This window comes from Morus notabilis, unplaced genomic scaffold (assembly GCF_000414095.1).
Source record: "Morus notabilis unplaced genomic scaffold, ASM41409v2 Scaffold205, whole genome shotgun sequence".
In the NCBI taxonomy this organism is placed as follows: domain Eukaryota; kingdom Viridiplantae; phylum Streptophyta; class Magnoliopsida; order Rosales; family Moraceae; genus Morus; species Morus notabilis.
The window spans coordinates 640,091-659,518 of record NW_010363285.1 but is presented as its reverse complement, the minus strand read 5'-3'; the positions used below and the strand labels follow the sequence as shown (position 1 = coordinate 659,518).

At 32.9% G+C, this 19,428-nt stretch overlaps 2 protein-coding genes across 2 annotated transcripts; one reads left to right on the top strand and one right to left on the bottom strand.

Moving 5' to 3' along the window:
• The first annotated feature begins 3,643 nt into the window (after nucleotides 1-3,643).
• Nucleotides 3,644-8,188, top strand: LOC21407284 (GRF1-interacting factor 1). Its single transcript, XM_010103961.2, has 4 exons — nucleotides 3,644-4,218; nucleotides 5,879-5,955; nucleotides 6,852-6,936; nucleotides 7,320-8,188. The coding sequence occupies exons 1-4, from the start codon at nucleotides 4,138-4,140 to the stop codon at nucleotides 7,731-7,733; spliced, it is 657 nt and encodes a 218-aa protein (XP_010102263.1). The 5' UTR covers nucleotides 3,644-4,137; the 3' UTR covers nucleotides 7,734-8,188.
• Nucleotides 8,189-17,217: 9,029 nt separating this feature from the next.
• LOC21407283 (sigma factor binding protein 1, chloroplastic) lies at nucleotides 17,218-17,715 on the bottom strand. The gene has a single exon (XM_010103960.1). The coding sequence runs from the start codon at nucleotides 17,713-17,715 to the stop codon at nucleotides 17,218-17,220; it is 498 nt and encodes a 165-aa protein (XP_010102262.1).
• Nucleotides 17,716-19,428: the final 1,713 nt, after the last annotated feature.

Genomic DNA, 19,428 nt, shown 5'->3' with positions numbered 1-19,428 from the left:
CTTTGTGAATTGAGGTTGTCTGTTTGTTTGTTCTTCTTTGCTCTGATTAGATTATAAGTAAGAATTGGCAAAATTAGGGTTTTTAATTAACGCCGAATCATAGCTGAGCTTTGACAAAACGAATGTGGTTTTTGATACTGAGCTTTGTTGCTAGAGTTAGAACAATGAGCGTTATATACTAGTTCATTTTGTTAGAGATTGCAGATTTACTAGTTAGAACAAGGAATGTGGTTTTCATTCCTTGATGCTCTTATTATTCATTTGCAGAAGCACGAATTGATTTAGGGAAGAGCGTAATTGATAAAGAAGTAGTGAAGAAGGCAAGTAACGTATCCCACTCTGTAAATATGACTCTAGTTGGAGTGTTATGTGCTTCTAGATAAGATTTTATTCTTGCACACACTTTACAATGTGTTCTGGCTCTTTAAGTTCAACATTCTGATTCAACTTAACATCTTCTATGATATCTAGATTATCTTCTTTAAATGCACGTCATAATATACTATAGGTTTAACACATCTAACTATTTGAGCAGGTTTGGGATAGGATTGCTCTTGGTCTAGCCTCTGAGTTTGATTCTCCTTGCACAATTCCAGCTATTGCACCGCGTCCTTTGCTGATATTGAAACAAAATGGTTAGGATTTTTTTTATTTTCTGTTTGTTTTGTGATAACTAAGTTATGAGAAATACTATGTTTTTCATGAGAACTGAGATGAATTGATTTTAGGTTAATTTCTACGCTTGGTCTCAATCATATGTTATCTGTTTTTGGGTTAATTTGTGTGCTAGATGTTATCATAAGTACCGGCTACATGAGGTTTATAGTGGAGACAATGGTGAATCTATGGCTAATGAAAGTAGTGGAGAGGCGGCGCCAACAAGTACAAAGGAGGCAAAAACAAAAGCAGAAGGAAAAAGGGTGTTTGTGGAGCTCCTTTGTTAGGAAAATGAAGGAAAAGAATGTGAATGAGTACAAAATGATGTGGACAGATACCTGACAGACCCTATGGAGGATCCAACTCGGTCAAATTTTGATGTTTTAGATTGGTGGAAGAATAATGCAACTAATTACAAGGTTCTCTCACTAGTTGCAAGAGACATTCTTGCCATTCATGTTTCAACGGTAGCCTCAGAATCTGCTTTTAGTACCAGAGGTCGCATCCTCGATCCCTTTAGGAGTTCATTGAGCCCTAAGATGGCGGAGGCATTGATTTGTACACAAAATTAGCTGCGTAGTCGTGAGCACATCAACTTTATTGATATGAAAGAGTTTAATGAATATGAAGATATTGAGTCAGGTAATCTTTTTACGTTTTACTTTTTCTTTTTTAACTTTATTTCATCTCCTTGTTGTTTATTTTGTTGTCTTAAACTTGATCCTAATGATTTTTTTGTTATGTTTTATTCTCAAGATTTGTCAAATTCTGTTGCAACACATGAGGGACAAGTTGGGAATGGAGGTGCTATTATTCTGGATTAAACTGTTTGGAGTGGACTAAATTTCCTATTTTGCTGGACTAATGGACTGTTTATTTGACGTATTGTTAATTTTATTTCTGAATTTTATTGACTGTTAATAAGTATGTTTGATGTTATGTTAATGCTTATGGACTGTTTATGGATTTTATACTTTTGTACTGTTAAAAGAGGTATGAAGTCATAGATTAAAATTAGTTTTCACCAATCCGAGTAACCCGAGCCTACCCGAGGTCACCCGAAAGGTTGCGGGTTTGTAGACTTAAGAGAGTGTTGCGGCCTAAAGTTTTCTCAACCCACACCAATCGGGTCGGCTCAATTTTTCGGCTTAACCCGACCTCACCCAGCCGAATTACACCCTTGGTGCATGGGGTGGATCACCAGGTGAGAAAGTAAATAATTTGATCTAACAAATTTTTTTAAAAAAATTTTGATAGATTTTTAGGATTTTGGAATTGCACTTTAAAAGGATGTTTTTCATCTGAAATTAAACAGATGCTTTCATTTAGACCACCATTTGTTACTTATTAAATTCAATTCAGAGAGATTTTTATTTACAAATTCAGTTTTATACCAAATTATTGTTTATTATAAGTTTAACGACTTTGGCTCATTCATTTCACCGATTTGAGTTTAGAATTCAAGTTTTGTTACAGTAAAATACTTTCAGAAGCAGTCATATCTAACTTTTTTGGTACGGTAGAAAACTCTTACATAAAATCATATCTCCACTCGGATCAGCAAACTAAGGCTTAGTTTGGTAGTGCTGTAGATTTTGTAAAAATTACTTTTAGCTGTGCTGAAAGAAGAAGCAGCTGTTATAAAAAGTAGCTAAGTGTTTGGTAAACTATAATTATAGTAGTTGTGCTGGTTCTAAAATCAGTGTAATAACGTTTGATAAATTATGAGGTTAAATTGTTGTGGATAGTTAAAAATTACGACTATATTATATTATAATATAATATATATTTAATATAATACAATAAAACTATTATTAAATAACATATTATATAACTATGATATATAATATAATAATATTATTAAAATGGTTAATATAATTACAATATTATAAAACATATTATAAATATAATATTATATTATCATTATAATATCATATTATTAAAATAATTATAATATAATTATAATATCATATTATATGATAAAATAATAATATTAGAGTTATTAATATAATTATAATATTATTTGTTACAATATTATTATTATATTATATTATATTATATTACGAGTTTGAATTTTAAATTAAGAAGATTGTAAATTTTAAATTTCATTAGGAGTGTTATGAGTATTATAAAAGTTTTATTAATTGTATTATGTTAATTCATGCACAATTTGAAAATTAAAGTTATCTTCAAACTGCTTCTGATTTTAGCTGTAAATTCTTAAAAATTTCTTCAAAAAATACTTTTAAAGAAATTTATTAAACACTAAAATCAGCTTCTACTACGAGTATAAACTGATTTTAAAAGGAAAAAATAATACCAACTAAGCCTAAACGGGCTCTTCGTAATTCTATACACAACTTAATGGTAATTCCACATATGTTGAAGACCAAGCCATTAACCCCTCTTTATATTATGTGATGTTTGGTAAGGAAATTCATACCCTGATTTGAATAATGATTCATGATTTACTACAATATTTTTTTTTATAAAAAATATACATAAATTAAAAATAATTTTAATCTCATAATTATATTATACGAACTATACAGTAGTTCTATGGAATTCCCTGAAAAGCTGGGTTGGCTTGCTCAAATCCAATTTATATTTGGGAAGAATGAAAGTGAAACCCAATTTTGATGTGATGAGACCGGGCGTGTGCCACGTGCTTGGGAGAGCGCTTGGGAGAAGACCAAATACAAACTCATTTTGGAATCTCTCGACAGAAGCAAGGGCGTCATCACATCAATGAGTGAGGCCAAAAGAGTTTGGACCAAACCGGTCTAAAACACCCAAACAGTTATTATTATATCTACATATAAATAATTTTTTGATAGAAAATATATTATATATTAAATTTAGAGACACACACATATTATCATGTTAAATGTTACATGCTGTTTCAAGCTCTGCTACTGAAACATCTACATGAGTAGATTCATTATTGTATATCTATAGGCTCTCTCATTTCTCTCTCATCCACCCATCACGTGACCCTGAGAGAGAGAGAGAAACACTGGGGTTTTAGAGAGAGAGAGATTATACAAAGAAAGTCACGACCTCAGAAAGCCGAAGCCACAACCAACAAAACCCAAAACCAAAAAATCTCTCTCTTTTCTCTCATTTTCCTACTTTCTTTCCTTTTCTACTCTCTACTAGCTATTTCGATCTCTCTCTGTCTCACTCACTGTCCCCTAATACCTGTGGTGGTTGTGTCATTGTAAGGAGAAGAGAAAAGTGAACTCAGAGGGAAAAAAAAAAAAAAGGGCCAAACAGAAAACATTAAAAAAAAAAAGAAAAAAAAAGTGAAGGCATCTATCTATAGTCCTGCCTCTGACCTCTCTTTGCACTCTTTTTGCAGTGAGTGTTCTCAGCTCTGAAACACTGTTTCAATACTTTAGAGCGAGAAAGTTAGGAGAGAGAGTGAGAGAGAGAGAGAGTGAGAGAGAGTGTTTGTGTATATAAAGAAGAGTGCTTGAAATGCAGCAGCACCTGATGCAGATGCAGCCCATGATGGCAGCCTATTATCCCAACAACGTCACCACTGATCACATTCAACAGGTTCTCCTCTTCTTCCCCCCTTTCTCTCTGCCTTTTCATTTTCTCTCTCTCTCTCTCTCTTGTTGGTTTTCCTTGTTCCGTTGGTTCTTTTCTTCTCCTTCTTCTTTTTTCTTACCTTCCGAGTCACATTTCCTCATCAAAATCAAATTTTGATTGGTGAATGAATGCTCACCGGGTGTTTGTTGTTTCGTTTTGATATAGAATATATATATTTCTCTTAAAGTTCATCTTTTTGTTTCATGTGGATCATTCTATTGTTTATTGAGTTATCTTGGTTGGTTATTTAGCTTCATTGGTTTGAAAAAACGTGACTTTCTTCAATGAATAGTTATGTCGGTGTGAGCAATGGTTGATGGGGTATATTTCTTATGATTGTTTTTTTTTAATTATTTTTTATTGTCTCCTCAAATGGGTATTTCTTGTTGTTGGGGGGAATCATCGTTGGTATTGTTCCTACCTCATTAGAATCTAGGTTTAGGGCCTTCCTTCTTTAATGCGCCTTCTCGTTCCTTTATTCTCTTTTATTGTTGAATGATTTAGAAGTACCTTGTTTCTGAAGGTAGTTAGGTGTCACATGGCCATCTTTATTTCTTTATTTATTCTCTTTTTATGTCTACTTGTGTATCGTTTGTTATGCATATGGGGTTTCATATCATATATGTATTTATATGTGTGTGTATAAGATCTTTGCTTGCAATGTTAACGGATGTAGTGCTATAGTTACTTGACGTCACATGACTATTTGGTCTTTGTTTAGTTTCTGTTTGGTAGGCTGAAAGCTAGTTGGTGTTTTTCTATGTGCTATTTAATTACTTGAAAGTTTGGAAGTTTTCTTATTATTTAGGAGTTTAGGACAAGGAATTTAAAGTTGCAACTAACCGTCTTTTTGCGTTGTTTAAAAGAATCTGCCTAAAATGGGGATTTAGGTGAACTCAAACTTTGACTTGTCACCAAGTGTCATAAGATTAAGAATGGAGTTGCTTATAAAAGCTTTAAAATGAAGATATGATGCATGTGGTATGTGTACTATACCCTTATTTTATGAGCTAAAACTGGTTTTAAACACATCGCATATGACATTTAATTCACGGGTGAGAGATTATAATCATGGTTGTGTCATAAACGTCTTTTATGTTGACATTTGCAAGCAAAATGCAGGAATATTCTAGCTTTTTCTTTGAAGAAACAATAGTGTTTTACTAAGCATTTGCTTGTACTTAAATTATATCTTGTTTAAGTGGAAAGCGAGTAAATGTTTATTAATAACAGATGAAATGGTTCAAATAAAAGTTCTCACTCTAGGGGGCAGTGAAGCATTTCTGATTTCGTCCTTGTAATGTAAATTCCTGAATCAGCCTGTAAAGTTTTCCTTAATGTCTTAATAGTAATTAGGAAGCATTTATTGTCATTAAAGTCACCTCTCGGTCTCTGGAGTTAAAATGTTTCTGAGTGGATATTATTTCTTATAATAAGTGGCTGTATTTGGGAAAAGATAGCCAATTCATTATACATGACATATGTAATCTTCCCTAAAAGAGTTAGAAACTGCCTTTTCTGGACTTCCCTTTATTGCTTATACTGCATTTATTTCGAGTACATGTTACAGATATCCTGCAATTTTATGTTTAACTGTTAATGAATTGACTATTCCTTGTTGCAGTATTTGGATGAGAACAAGTCATTGATTCTGAAGATTGTTGAGAGCCAGAATTCTGGGAAATTGAGTGAATGTGCAGAGTATGTGTTTTTTTTTTAGCATCTCTTGTTGACTGCTGCTTTGTTGTAGTTTATTTCTCTCAACTGCATGTTGTTACTTGGCTTACAATGTGAAATACTACTTTGAGAAAATTAATATTTCTCTGCATGACACATATTTGGCCATTATTCTGGTGGACAAGTTATATAACTATCAGATACGCAGTGCTAACTGACGTTTTTATCAGTACATCTGCTTGAAACAGATGCTGCCTCTATTATCCTACTAATTACTTTTACCTTTTGTTTTCTGTTTCTCAAAATGTGCTTGACCATGTACATATTACTACAGTTCTCATTTAGGTTCATATATATAAAGATACAGGATCCAGGTTGATGAACTTCGAAGACCTTTTTTTTTTTTTTGCTAAATACTTCTGAAACTAATTAGCGCAAGAGATTCTGGTACAATGTCGTATTGGTCGGGTTGACGAGTACACTGTATTTGACGATGCTTGTGATTGGTTTTCGAATTGTCTGGTGCGTGCTGGAAAGCATAATCTAAGCTTGATCTTTCTTTTGACCGGACATAGGTGTTTTCATGTTTGTCACGTCCCTTCAATAGTTTTGTTTAAAATCCATCTCCTCTCTATCATGGCGTTGTTGTGCAGTGTATAACTTCTATAGATGTCAGACGTAGTATTAACTTTAGAGAGCCAGTAAAGTTTGGATGAAATAGTGCCAAAGAAATTCTTGTGTTGTGCTTTGGGAATTTTATCATAATTGACAGTTGTGATGTTATGCATTTAGCTTACTGCAAACAAACAAAAGTGAATTCAAAGTGGAAGTAAAACCCTCTTGTCATAATAGTGATTTGAAATAAGATTATATGTTGAAGTGTCAGAAGGGCCACTTATCCTTTTTTCTCGCTCGAGCAGGAACCAAGCGAGGCTGCAGCGCAACTTGATGTACCTGGCTGCTATTGCTGACTCTCAGCCTCAACCTCCTACAATGCATGCTCAGGTATAATCTCCATTTCCGACGATGAAATCTTGTAGCTAGTTAACGCTAGTAGCTGGGGTGTAATAAGCTGTTATTTGTACAGTGCTTTTTTGTTATATTTTATAAGCTACTTACCCAAACCTTGCTCTATGAGTTCTCTATTGCATGATGAGACTTTTGACCAAAGTTATTTAATCTTTCCTGGTAGACTTGATTCAGATAGCTTGCTATGTGCTTTAAAAATTTTTCCAGATCTATATACTTTAGGATAGATTACAGTGAGATAAATTCTTGATTAGTATGTTCATAAATGACTTGTAAACGTCTTTTAATCACGACAAGTTAATGATAAAAGAATGACACAATTCATTAAGCAATCCTAAACATTTTGTAAATTGCTGCAGTACCCTTCTAGTAGCATGATGCAACCAGGAGCACACTACATGCAGCACCAACAAGCGCAGCAGATGACTCCGCAATCACTCATGGCCGCGCGCTCGTCCATGTTGTACACGCAGCAGCCATTCCCAGCTCTGCAACAACAAGCCCTGCATGGTCAGCTAGGCATGAGTTCGGGTGGGAGCTCGGGACTGCACATGATGCAAGGAGACATTGGTAGTGCAGGAGGCAGTGGGCAACTGGGGGCTGGAGGGTTCCCCGATTTTGGTCGTGGCTCTGCCGGAGAAGGCCTGCATAGGGGGATGGCTGGCGGGAGCAAGCAGGATATAGGAAGCTCCGGCTCTGCTGAAGGCCGAGGTGGAAGCTCGGGTGATGGAGGCGAGACTCTCTACTTAAAATCTGCGGACGACGGGAATTAAGAGGTAAGAATAATGAACTTGCACCATGTTAGAAGAGTTAGAGGGAGAAAGATGAAGAGAATTGGTAGGCAGGAGGGGAAAAAAAAACAAAAAAAAAAGCAAGAAAAACAAGATGCTTGTCTGAAGGACTTGCACTATCTTATGTGTTAACAATGATGAGGGATTATCCTCGAACCTGAAGCGTTCTCTGTTTCTTTAGCTTTAGTAGTTTGATAATGCAGTTGTGGTAGTGTATCTTGTAAATTTGTAGCTTTACTAGCTTATATTCCTTAGTGTGCTTTGATCCTGCTCAACTTTTTTTTTTTTTTTTTTTTTTTTTCTTTCATCATTTTTTTTTAATCCTCCTTCAACAAGTTCATTACAGACCTATTGGTTGGAGACAGCTTCTGGGCTTTCTTAGTTAAACTACTGTGTTAAAGAAATTATGCTAATCAGGTCAATCAAGTTTTTGTTTAGTGTCTAATACCGTGCATTTAGATTATTAGATCGAAATTTGGTTTAAATTCACCTCTCAATATATGAGATTACACTTAACCGGGCTTTGCATTTTCTGTATTTTTTTTTTACTCAATCAAGAACTTGTACTCGAAAGTAAAATTAGTCAAAAAAATGACCTTTTAACAAGTATTGGTCGCGTTTGGAACTCATTTTAAATTGATTTTGTTTTTTGTATGAAAATAAAAATGAAAACGTTTTCAATTTCAAACAAAAATTATTTTTAAAAATGTGTTTGGTAGTTTTATTAAGAGATTGTTTTTAGTATAAAAAAACTCGTCTCTCTCTTTCCTCGAGAGAGGAGAAAACGAAAATAAAAAAAAAATGATTAAAAGTTATTTTTCATTTCTATTTCATTTTATATTAAATCAAAAAATTGTTTTTGTAACGCCCCAACACTAAATCGGTCTAAGGTTGAATTTAGCGAGGTAGTGCTACTTAAAACATATTTTTTATACTTAAAACACTGTTATTTTTAAAATGCGAAAATTTGTGGTTAATTTTATCACAAAATTTTCGTAAAGGTTTTTTAACAAAATGAGTCGGTGCGCAAAATGATTACAACCACAAATCTTAGACATTAAATAGTTATTTAAAAGCGACATAGTAACCAAAAAAATATATATATATTTTGAGCCAATCTATTGTTTGGAAGTACATATAAGTAAAATGCCAGATATAGGATTTGGAGTACTCAGCTAACCTTGGAAATCATTTTTTTTTTACTCTTCGATAACAACAACATCATCTGCATCACAAAGTAAAACTAATGAGCAAAAACTCAGTAAGTAGATTTCAAATAAAATAAGTATCTAAAATCTCTGTAGTTAAAATTTCTTTGTTAAACATTGTTCATAAACTTTCATACTTATTCTTAGTTTAGGTATAATACAGAATTTCAGTTCCAAGTAAGCCTCTCTATACAGGACATTCTCTAATTTTGGCCAATTCTCTTCTCTTAAACACTAAGCGGGATTTTTAGAATCTCTTTTTCTTGTGATCAACAAGAGACTTCCCACTAGCATTTTTTTCTAGTTGTCTCAAAGAGACAGTTTCTCTAATTTGAGGCACCGGTCCCTCGCACCCCTGCTTACTCAGCCTCTCATCAATATATCATACCATAAAATCTTTTAAAACATAAAAACATAATAAGCAAATATCATAATCTCTTTCAAAATAATTAATCATGAATACTCTTTGAACATAATCATATAAGAATCTCATAAGAGAATAAAGTTGCATAATTACAATTCTGAACAAGTTATTTCGTCAAATAAGTCTTGTGATACAGTTTAATGCTTTAACTCTACTTATATGAATTTCGATCACCACTTTGCAAGAACAAACTAGCTGATTGTGGGGAGTCTTCAATGTGATAATTAACTTTTAAAAACCATAGCTTTCAAAAATCACATGCATATCATCATTTAACAAAACATATAACTGCGCATTGTTACGAAAATATTCATAACAAATTTATCAAAATTCAAAATATTATGAGACCAGTGGCAAATAAAAGTAGACTCAAAATCTCTTTTTAGAACTACTACATGACAGGTTTCAGATTTTTCAAACTAACCAAAAACAGCCCGAAATCCGGATTGAAGTATAATCTCGTCAGGAAAATAACAGCTTTTTAGCTGAACTTATAAAATTCATAACTAAATGTAAAAAAATTCATTTAGAGTGATTCAAAAACTCACGTAATGCTTGAGATGTATAATTTAATAGAAAAATATAAGATCAGTCAAAATCATAAGTATATATATAGCACGAAAACATAATCTACATAGGCTGTACAGAGGACTTATATTTGAACATTTCATCAAATACCTAGCATGCAGATCTTAATCTTCAAAGAACACTCTCAAATACTCTCAAATACATGAATCATCATCCTAATAAGAGTTTATCTTCAAATAATCATCAATAATATCAAGCTAAAAACATTAATTTCACCTAGAAACCAATATTTGAACCAAAACCTCAAGAAACTCATTTTTAAGAGTCTACAAACAACGTGCATGATAAGCCACATCAAAAATCCAAATCTCAAGTAGGATTTCAACATCTTTAATCTCTAAAATCTTAGTTTATAACATAAGAAAGAAGTTATCTCAAAGAAAAACGTGTTCCCAAGTGAATAAAAGCTCAAAACCTTAGTGGTTATTTTTGGTTCTAGGTTGAAAACGAGTTGAAATGAGCTGGTTGAGTTTTTAGCTTATTCTCTCTTGAAAATCTAGGTTTGCTTCTGAGTTTTGGGTGAGAAAAGGAGTGAGAAGAGAGAAGAAAATGTTATGATTGGAGTTCTAGGCTTCTTTGCTAAAATAGACCCAAAAATGAAGTCTAAACTTAATAGAAACCAAGCAAAAGTAAAGTGACCTTATAATAGGATAAGTGTCTAGGTTTTTCTAAACCTCTAATAGTTGTCCTAACCTCATAAAATCAGTTCTAAAGTCTCTATTTTTCTTCTTCAATTAGGTGCCTAAAGATCACTCAATTTGCTAACATAGCCTTCTCTCACAAAAACTCAAAATAACAACTAAATCCTCAACTAGTGGTGGAACTTTGGGCCGGCGGGCTACCCGAAGCCCTAATTTTTTGGGGCTCGGGCGGGCATGCCCATATGCCGGCCCATCCAAGGTGGAAATTCGGGCTCGGGAAACCCGAATTTTGAGACCACGCCGGAGCCCGCCGCCGTGTAGGTGCTGTCGATCGCCGTTTGCCGGAGGTTTTTTTGAATTTTTCCGGCCATGCCCAACCCGCCCGAAGCCCGAACTGCCCGAAAAAATGTTCAAAAATCTGACCGTTGTGCCCGACCCGAAAATAAGCCTGAAAACCCGTCCAACGGCTACTTTTTTGCCTATTGCCGCCCAAACCCGACCCGCCAAACCTATGTAGCCATTGCACATTGATTTTTTTGAAAAAAAATCAATTTTTTAACCAAAAAATTTCCATATAAATACCCTCCATCCTCCACACATTTTTCTCACTCAAACTTTCTCAATTCCTCTCAATTTCTCTCAATCTCTCTCGATCTCTCAAATCTCTTTCAAAATTTGTCCAAAAACTATCACATTATCCTAAAGCTCTCTCTCTCAAATCGCTCTTATTTTTTTTATAATGGATCCTTTTAGTTATAGTGGTATTCCCGTTGATGCCCAACACAACATGGAAAATGGGCGTGGAGAAGCGGCGAGTGCTAATGCGACTGCGCCTGCAAGTGTTGCAACCTCTAGGAGGAAATGCAAGCGCACCTCGACAGTTTGGGATCACTTCGACATAATTGGTGAGATCGACAATGAAGGTAACACTAAACACATAGCTCAGTGTAAATATTGTTTATCTAAATTACAAGATGATACTATTCACGACACCACACACTTGAGAAGACATTCTGAAAAGTGTCTTCAAAAGTTTAGCCAATCCAGCGGATCCGAACTCCGCCAAACACAATTATCTTTTGATCGCGCAACCGGTGGTCTAACCGCTTGGAAATACGATCCGCAAGTAGATCGTATGGAAGTTGCACGAATGATAGCTGCTTTAGATCAACCACTTAGTTTTGTAGAGCATCCTAATTGGCAACGATATATTAAGGTTGTACATAATCCTAATGCACAATTCACTTCAAAAACTACTCTTAGGTAGATTTATTAAAATTATTTAAAAAAGAAAAAGAAGCATTAATAAACCTTTTACACTCGACTAGCGGGTGCGTTGCGTTAAGGCAGATATTTGGTCTGCCGTTGCCGATAAAGATTATTTAGCTGTAATCGGTCATTACTTTAAAGGATTTGATTTAGATAAAAGAATATTAGGTTTTAAATGTGTTCTAGGATCACATAGCGTGGATTTAATATATAATATAATTTTAAATGTAATTGATGAATTTAGACTAAGAGATAAAGTAATGACTATAACATTAGATAATGCTAGTGCCAATACAAAAGCAATTGAATTCTTTGAAAATGATTTAAGTTTATTCGGTGACGGTATAATTTTCCACCAACGTTGTGCATGTCACGTAATCAATTTAATAGTTAAATCTGATTTAAAAGAAATGGGTAATCACATTAAAAAATTAGAGATAGTCTTGCATGGATTCAAGGTAGTAACCAAAGACAAGAAGATTGGTTTAGGTTCTTACAAGCATTAAATATACCTCCTAGAGCATTAGCGTTAGATATGCCTATAAGATGGAACTTAACTTACATTATGCTTCAACAATGCATCCTCTATAAGGATGCCATAACAAACTATATGTGTGCAAAATTAGGAGTATGACATATAGACGAATTTGATTGGCAAATTGTCAAAGTTTTATATCAATTTTTAGGTAGGTTTCATGAAGTTACTCTAAAACTTAGTGGAACATACTACCCAACATCACCTTTAGCTTTAGGTGAACTTTTAAAAATTAGTATTTTATTTAGCGAATATAGGGATGACCCAATCCTAGGAGTTCCTATTCATTCTATGGAAAAAAAATTTAAAAAATATTGGTCTAAGTTGCATTTGTTGTATGGTTTAGGTACTATTTTTTATCCTAAATTAAAATTAAAAGGTTTAGAAAGTGGTTTAGAAAACTTATGTGATTTTTTAGGCATAAATTGTTTGGACCAATATCCAATAATAAAGAAAAAAATATATTCGATCTATAAAATATGAGATTAGGTTTAGAGTACCTCCTAGAGTACAGGAACCGCAACAACAAGATGAAAACCCGCATTCATTCTTGAATGTTTCCGGGTTGAAGAAGAAGAATAAGACAACTCAAACAGAAGCTGTGAGCGAATCTTCATCAACAAGTGGCAGTGGCAGCTTCAACGAGCTTATGACGTACCTTAGTGAAGGCTTAGTAGTCGACGATACGTCAAAATCGTTTGACTTAGTTCAATGGTGGAGGGCACGGGCATTAACTTGGCCAATCCTAACTCGATTGGCTATAGATATATTTTCGATCTCAGTCTCCACTATTTCATCCGAACAAGCCTTCAGTACGACAGGAAGAATACTTGAGGAACGCCGGAATGCATTGCAAAGGGATATTGTTGAAGCCTTAGTTTGCATTAAGGATTAGGATCGGGCCGATCAACGTCTACAAGATACAATTTCACCGGCAAGCCAAGAATGGATCGATGAATTTAATCGATTAACATTTAATTTTGAAGACGATCCCTCAGCTTCAAATTAAATTGTAAATTTGTAATTTGTAAATATGTATTTACTTTTTACATTGTATTTGTAATTTAATAAACAATGTAAGTTTGTACAATTTGTAATTCGTCACAAAATGATTGCACTCTTTTTTCCTTGCCAAGTTTTTATCCCAATTGGATTTTTCTTGGTAAGGTTTTTAACGAGGCAATCATGAATTACAAATTTAAAAATTAATAAAGAAATAATTTTTTTATATAGTTCGTGTGTTCATTTTAAATTTCAAATTGTAATATATATATATAAATTTTAATACAAAATAACTAAATATTAAAAAAATTTAAAAAATTTGGGCTTTTCGGGCGGGCTCGGGCCTCCTAATACAAGCCCGCGGCCCGTTCAAGGTGAAATTCAGGCTTGGGCGGGCGGCCCGAATTTCTCGGGCGGGTTGGGTTCGGGCTCGAGTAAAAATTTGGGCTTTTCGACGGTCGCGGGCGGCCCGTCCAAAGTTCCAGCACTATCCTCAACACATTTACATAAAACCGTATAATAAAAATTAAAATAATAATTAATCATTAAATCAATCATAATAGAGATAAAATATCATATCAAATAATCATAATAAATATCATTATTTTTCTTCATAAGTTTAGCACATCGAGTTCTCACATCGAGCTAGTTACACTGCACATTAAAACTGAAAACTTAATTAGCAAACTTATAAGTTTAATAAAATCATATGATAGCTATAATAATAAAATATAATGCCAACAAATAACTTTGAAGTAAATGGTAAATGTAGTGCATGATTTTAATTTTACTAAATTTATTTATTATTGGCTTAAGGCTTAATTAAATCTCGGGTATTACAGTTTTTATTTTCAATTTTTATCTTTATTGCGCCAAACGTCGCTTTGAAAATATTTTTATCTTTTTTTTCTCGAAAAACGTAAAAAATATTCTAAACACGGCTACTGTATCGCGATTTCCTAAACTAATTTGATATTTAAACTAGTAGTTAAAATGTGAAATTGAAATGAGTTGTGATATATAAATCTATTTAAATTACTGGTACGAAACCTATAATAATAAAATATAATGCCAACAAATAACTTTGAAGTAAATGGTAAATGTAGTCCGTGATTTTAATTTTATTAAATTTATTTATTATTGGCTTAAGGTTTAATTAAATCTCGAGTATTACAGTTTTTATTTTTAATTTTTATCTTTATTCCGCCAAACGTCGCTTTGAAAATATTTTTATCTTTTTTTTTCAAAAAACGTAAAAAATATTCTAAATACGGCTACTGTATCGCGATTTCCTAAACTAATTTGATATTTAAACTAATAGTTAAAATGTGAAATTGAAATGAGTTGTGATATATAAATCTATTCAAATTACTGGTACGAAGCCTATATGTCGTACTGGGTATAGGTGTGACGACACTGCAAATGCCATACAATAGAGGATAATTTTGAATAATAATCTCTCGTACGGCCATATTAATCATTTAAGGATGAACCAATAGACGAAAAGTCAAAAGTACGATTCAACCTTTTTGGCTCCACAAAATTTTTATTTTATATCGTGCCTTGTCTACACCCATCTACCGAATAATTTCTTTGGTCTTAATAGTTAGGGGTTATTAGTCGACTATTAGCCTAGGTTTCTTGTTTTTTTTTTTAAATATTTTTTCTTCCTTCTAGAACTTGGATTCTTGACTTAATACATTGAAAACAAATTATACATTTATTAAACACCAATTAACTTACCACTAATAAATTGTATAATTTTAACAGTAAACTAAAAGAGATAACTATATAAAAAATAATTTAGATTCTAATATTCCATTGACACACATGACTAATGTGAAGCTCTAAAACCTACAAGGAATAATATTGACACCATCAAATTAGCATTGTCATAACTATGGGTATTCGACAATAGCACATTAAATGCACTTTTGATATTTATTTATTTATTTTAAAGAAATTTATTTTCAAGTTTTTCTTGGTGACATGATAGCATTCGTACATTTCCTAATCTTATCTTGACATTGAAGAAATCGTTTCCCTTTCTCTTTCTTTTACGCTAGTTGTTTAAATAGCATGGTATTATTGATCATATATTATTTGACCGGGACGCTGCATGTTTGAACGAACATGCAGTATTGTCCAAGTTGCCCCTGAAATTCGAGCCCAAAAAAAAAAAAAAAAAAAAGCTAAAAAATAACTTATCGATTTCCTATATGAAAGGTCGTGCTCATCTTGTAAATATCAGATATCTCATCATTCTGTTTTCTATACTGTAACTTCATGCATGTTGTTTTCTCTTTTTTAGTTTTTATTCATGGGGAGTGTAAATAGATTATTGATAAATTTTTTATTTTTCAGTTGTCAAATTTGTATCAAAATATATTTATTTTGTATGTTTTTTTTAATCTGATGTGATTTTTATCAAATTTAACGGTTAAAAATTGAAATTACTAGTAAGACAGAGTACCGGAGAAACTAACTTATTTATGGCATAATAAATTCTTAATATTTTTGTGGCCCCGGCTTTGATTTTTCTGTCCCCTTTAGGTTTTTTGTGGAAAAATATAGTGCTTGAGAAAAAGACAATTTTTTCAACATAAATACATAAGAATGTGTATATATATATATGGAAAATTATTTATGTGGTAGGCTAAAATGTAACTTATAATGTGTGTGTATTATTGGGGGCAAGATATGTTCTTGTGCTATGTTTGTACATATATACAGTGAATTAATGCTGATGACATCTATATATATGTGTGCTTTTCCAAAAAAAACAAAAAAAAAACAAAAAAACAAATTCATATTATAACTGACAATCACTCAGTGGTATTAGGACTTGATTAAACCATCCCATATTGTATCGAAAAATATCAGAGCTTAGTTCGCACAAAATGGTTCACAATTTATCTTTAGAAACCAATGGTTCAAAATAGTTTTTTAAAAAGGTTGCGTCGAAGTTTACTTTCAGTCAGTTTCATACGCATTTAATGCTGGTGAACTATGCACACGTGTATATATGTATGTATATGTATATGTATACACGTTGTACCGTGTCCGTTTGTTCTCCAGAAAAGTCCGTGCATACAAATAAGTACACAACATAAAAGAGCGTAAGAAACTTGAGTTAAAATGGATTGCAAAACAGCAAACCAATAAAGAGCGTAGAAACTTAAGATAAATTGGATTGCAAAACAACAAACCAATAATATTCTTAAGTATGTGTGTATCCATATATATATATATATATATAATATTGAATTGTTGTTTTGCTAGCTAGGTTCCAAATGCACAAAAAGAGAAGTATCATCCCATATTGTATCGAAAAATATCAGAGCTTAGTTCGCACAAAATGGTTCACAATTTATCTTTAGAAACCAATGGTTCAAAATAGTTTTTTAAAAAGGTTGCGTCGAAGTTTACTTTCAGTCAGTTTCATACGCATTTAATGCTGGTGAACTATGCACACGTGTATATATGTATGTATATGTATATGTATACACGTTGTACCGTGTCCGTTTGTTCTCCAGAAAAGTCCGTGCATACAAATAAGTACACAACATAAAAGAGCGTAAGAAACTTGAGTTAAAATGGATTGCAAAACAGCAAACCAATAAAGAGCGTAGAAACTTAAGATAAATTGGATTGCAAAACAACAAACCAATAATATTCTTAAGTATGTGTGTATCCATATATATATATATATATATATAATATTGAATTGTTGTTTTGCTAGCTAGGTTCCAAATGCACAAAAAGAGAAGTATCATTACAAAGTAATAAACTTGCTCTCTTAGTTTTGTCCTACAAATAAACATGAAGATTGGAACCCATTAAAGCTTTCTGAAACTTCTGATCTCCAGAAAAGACCTAATTCATCAATCTGGCCGAGCAAAGAAACATTGGGGTTCGAAAATTTCCCCCCCACATGATGATCATGATCACGATCATCAACCAACGCATGATCATCCGATCCTTGAGGATGATAATCAGCAGAAAACTGGGACCAGCCGGGCTGATCATGATCCGATTCGCTGAATATTGTCGTCGTACGATTTAGAGACTCGTCATGATGAACGTCGTCGTACAAATCAGTGTAGTTAGAGTTCCGACCAGTGAGTTCTTGAACAATCGCACGAAACTCCGAAGCATTATTTGCTCGGACCATCATAGGACTAGAAATATACTTTATCTTGATGGGCTTTTTCTTGCCTTTGCTGGGTTGTTTCTGGCTTCTAAGATGTGGGTTGTTTTGGTACTGACTGTTTCCTAGCAACTTTTCCATTTCCATTTCCCCAGAGAGAGAGAGAGAGAGAGAGAGAGATAATTTTCTAATCCACCATGTGAATATGTGATTAAGTCTCTGCTGACTGATCATATTGTACTAATGCCATAATCCTTTTTATAGACTTGAGTTTGGCTTTGTGGACTTTTTTGTGCCTTTGGTTATTTAAGACGATTAGGTCCTTGATTGATTAGGAGAGAAATATGGGTCCGTTTAGTTCGCTGATTCAAAATTTTAATTCGAGTTGAGATATGATTTTATATAGGAGCTTTTTATTGTAGTAAAAAAGTTAGATGTGATTGTGAAAGTTTTTTACTGTAGTAAAATTTGAATTCTAAACTCAAATCAACGAAATAAACAGGACCACGGGATACTTGCAGGAAATTGGGGACTTGGGGAGCAAAGTGACAAAACTGGAAAATTCAAGGAACTTGACCTTTCAAAAATTGATGAGGTCCCATGAAAGCTCACAGAGTATGCAGTCTCTTGTGGAAGCTCGTATTCTAAATTGGCTGCCCAATACCTTTTCTTTTTTCTTTGATAAATACCAAAACTGCTATTTTCCTTATAATATAGACATGATAGCGATTTACATAAGCTGGAGAAGCTTTCTTTTCTTATATTTTATTTGGAAATTTTTATGATAGAAAGTGTATATATATATATATATATATATTTTTTTTTTTTCTATCGATAAGTGATACGGACGTTCAACCGTTAAATTAACTTTTTAACGACTATATTTGCGAATATCCATGATAAAAATTTGAGGCGGGCTATATAAATTAAATTGTTTTCAGTCACAAAATTAACTGTTAAAAAGTTAATTCAACGGTTAAAAAATAGTTCTTAATGGTAGGATATCATAAATATTGCTTATTTTATTTATATTTTCAAGAGAGATGGTTATAAGGATGGGTAGTAGTGTACTTTGATAGATAAATCTGGATAGAAAGTGGCATAGTATACATATCTTTTAGGAAGTGGATTTTTTATATATTCATATACTCCAACTAATATTATAATTACGGTGCGGCTGGCTCAAATTTAGAACCCTATCAAGCAGAATTTACAGCCTTAACACCCTATTGAATGCTTAGTAATTTTCGTTGGTAATGATATTGTTGTATGTGGCATTTGTAAATTTATTTTGCAGTGTCACATCAAGTAGCTGAGCCCCCCCTCCCTTGGTTCATGTACAGCACACAGTTACTGTCTCTTTCACTTAGCTTAATTATAATCAGCATGATGGCAATAAATTTAATACCATAACAATTTTTTTTTATATATATATCATCTAATGTAATTAATTTAATATCCTTGGAATTCCAAAAATATACTTTAGTTGGGATTTTTTTTATTGGTTTTGGAAATAAATACTAATGCCTCGTTCATTTCACCGATTCGAGTTTTCAGTTTTAGGTTTTTACAGTAAAAAGTTCTCAGAAAATGTTACATTTAATTTTTTTTGTTACAGTGAAAAGCTCTCAAAAAATATTACATCTCAGTTTAAATTAAAAACTTAAATCTGCTAAGTGAATGAGACCTCAGTAAAAAAAAATAACGTCAATAGGAAATTCGATAAGATTTGTCCGTACTAGGAAGTCGTTGATCATTAAGTCAATGTCGTGGCTAGTAAAATAAATAAATAGAGAGGAAGAAGAAAGAAAAACTATGTATAATATAATCGGCGGGTCAATGATTTTTCCACAACATTGA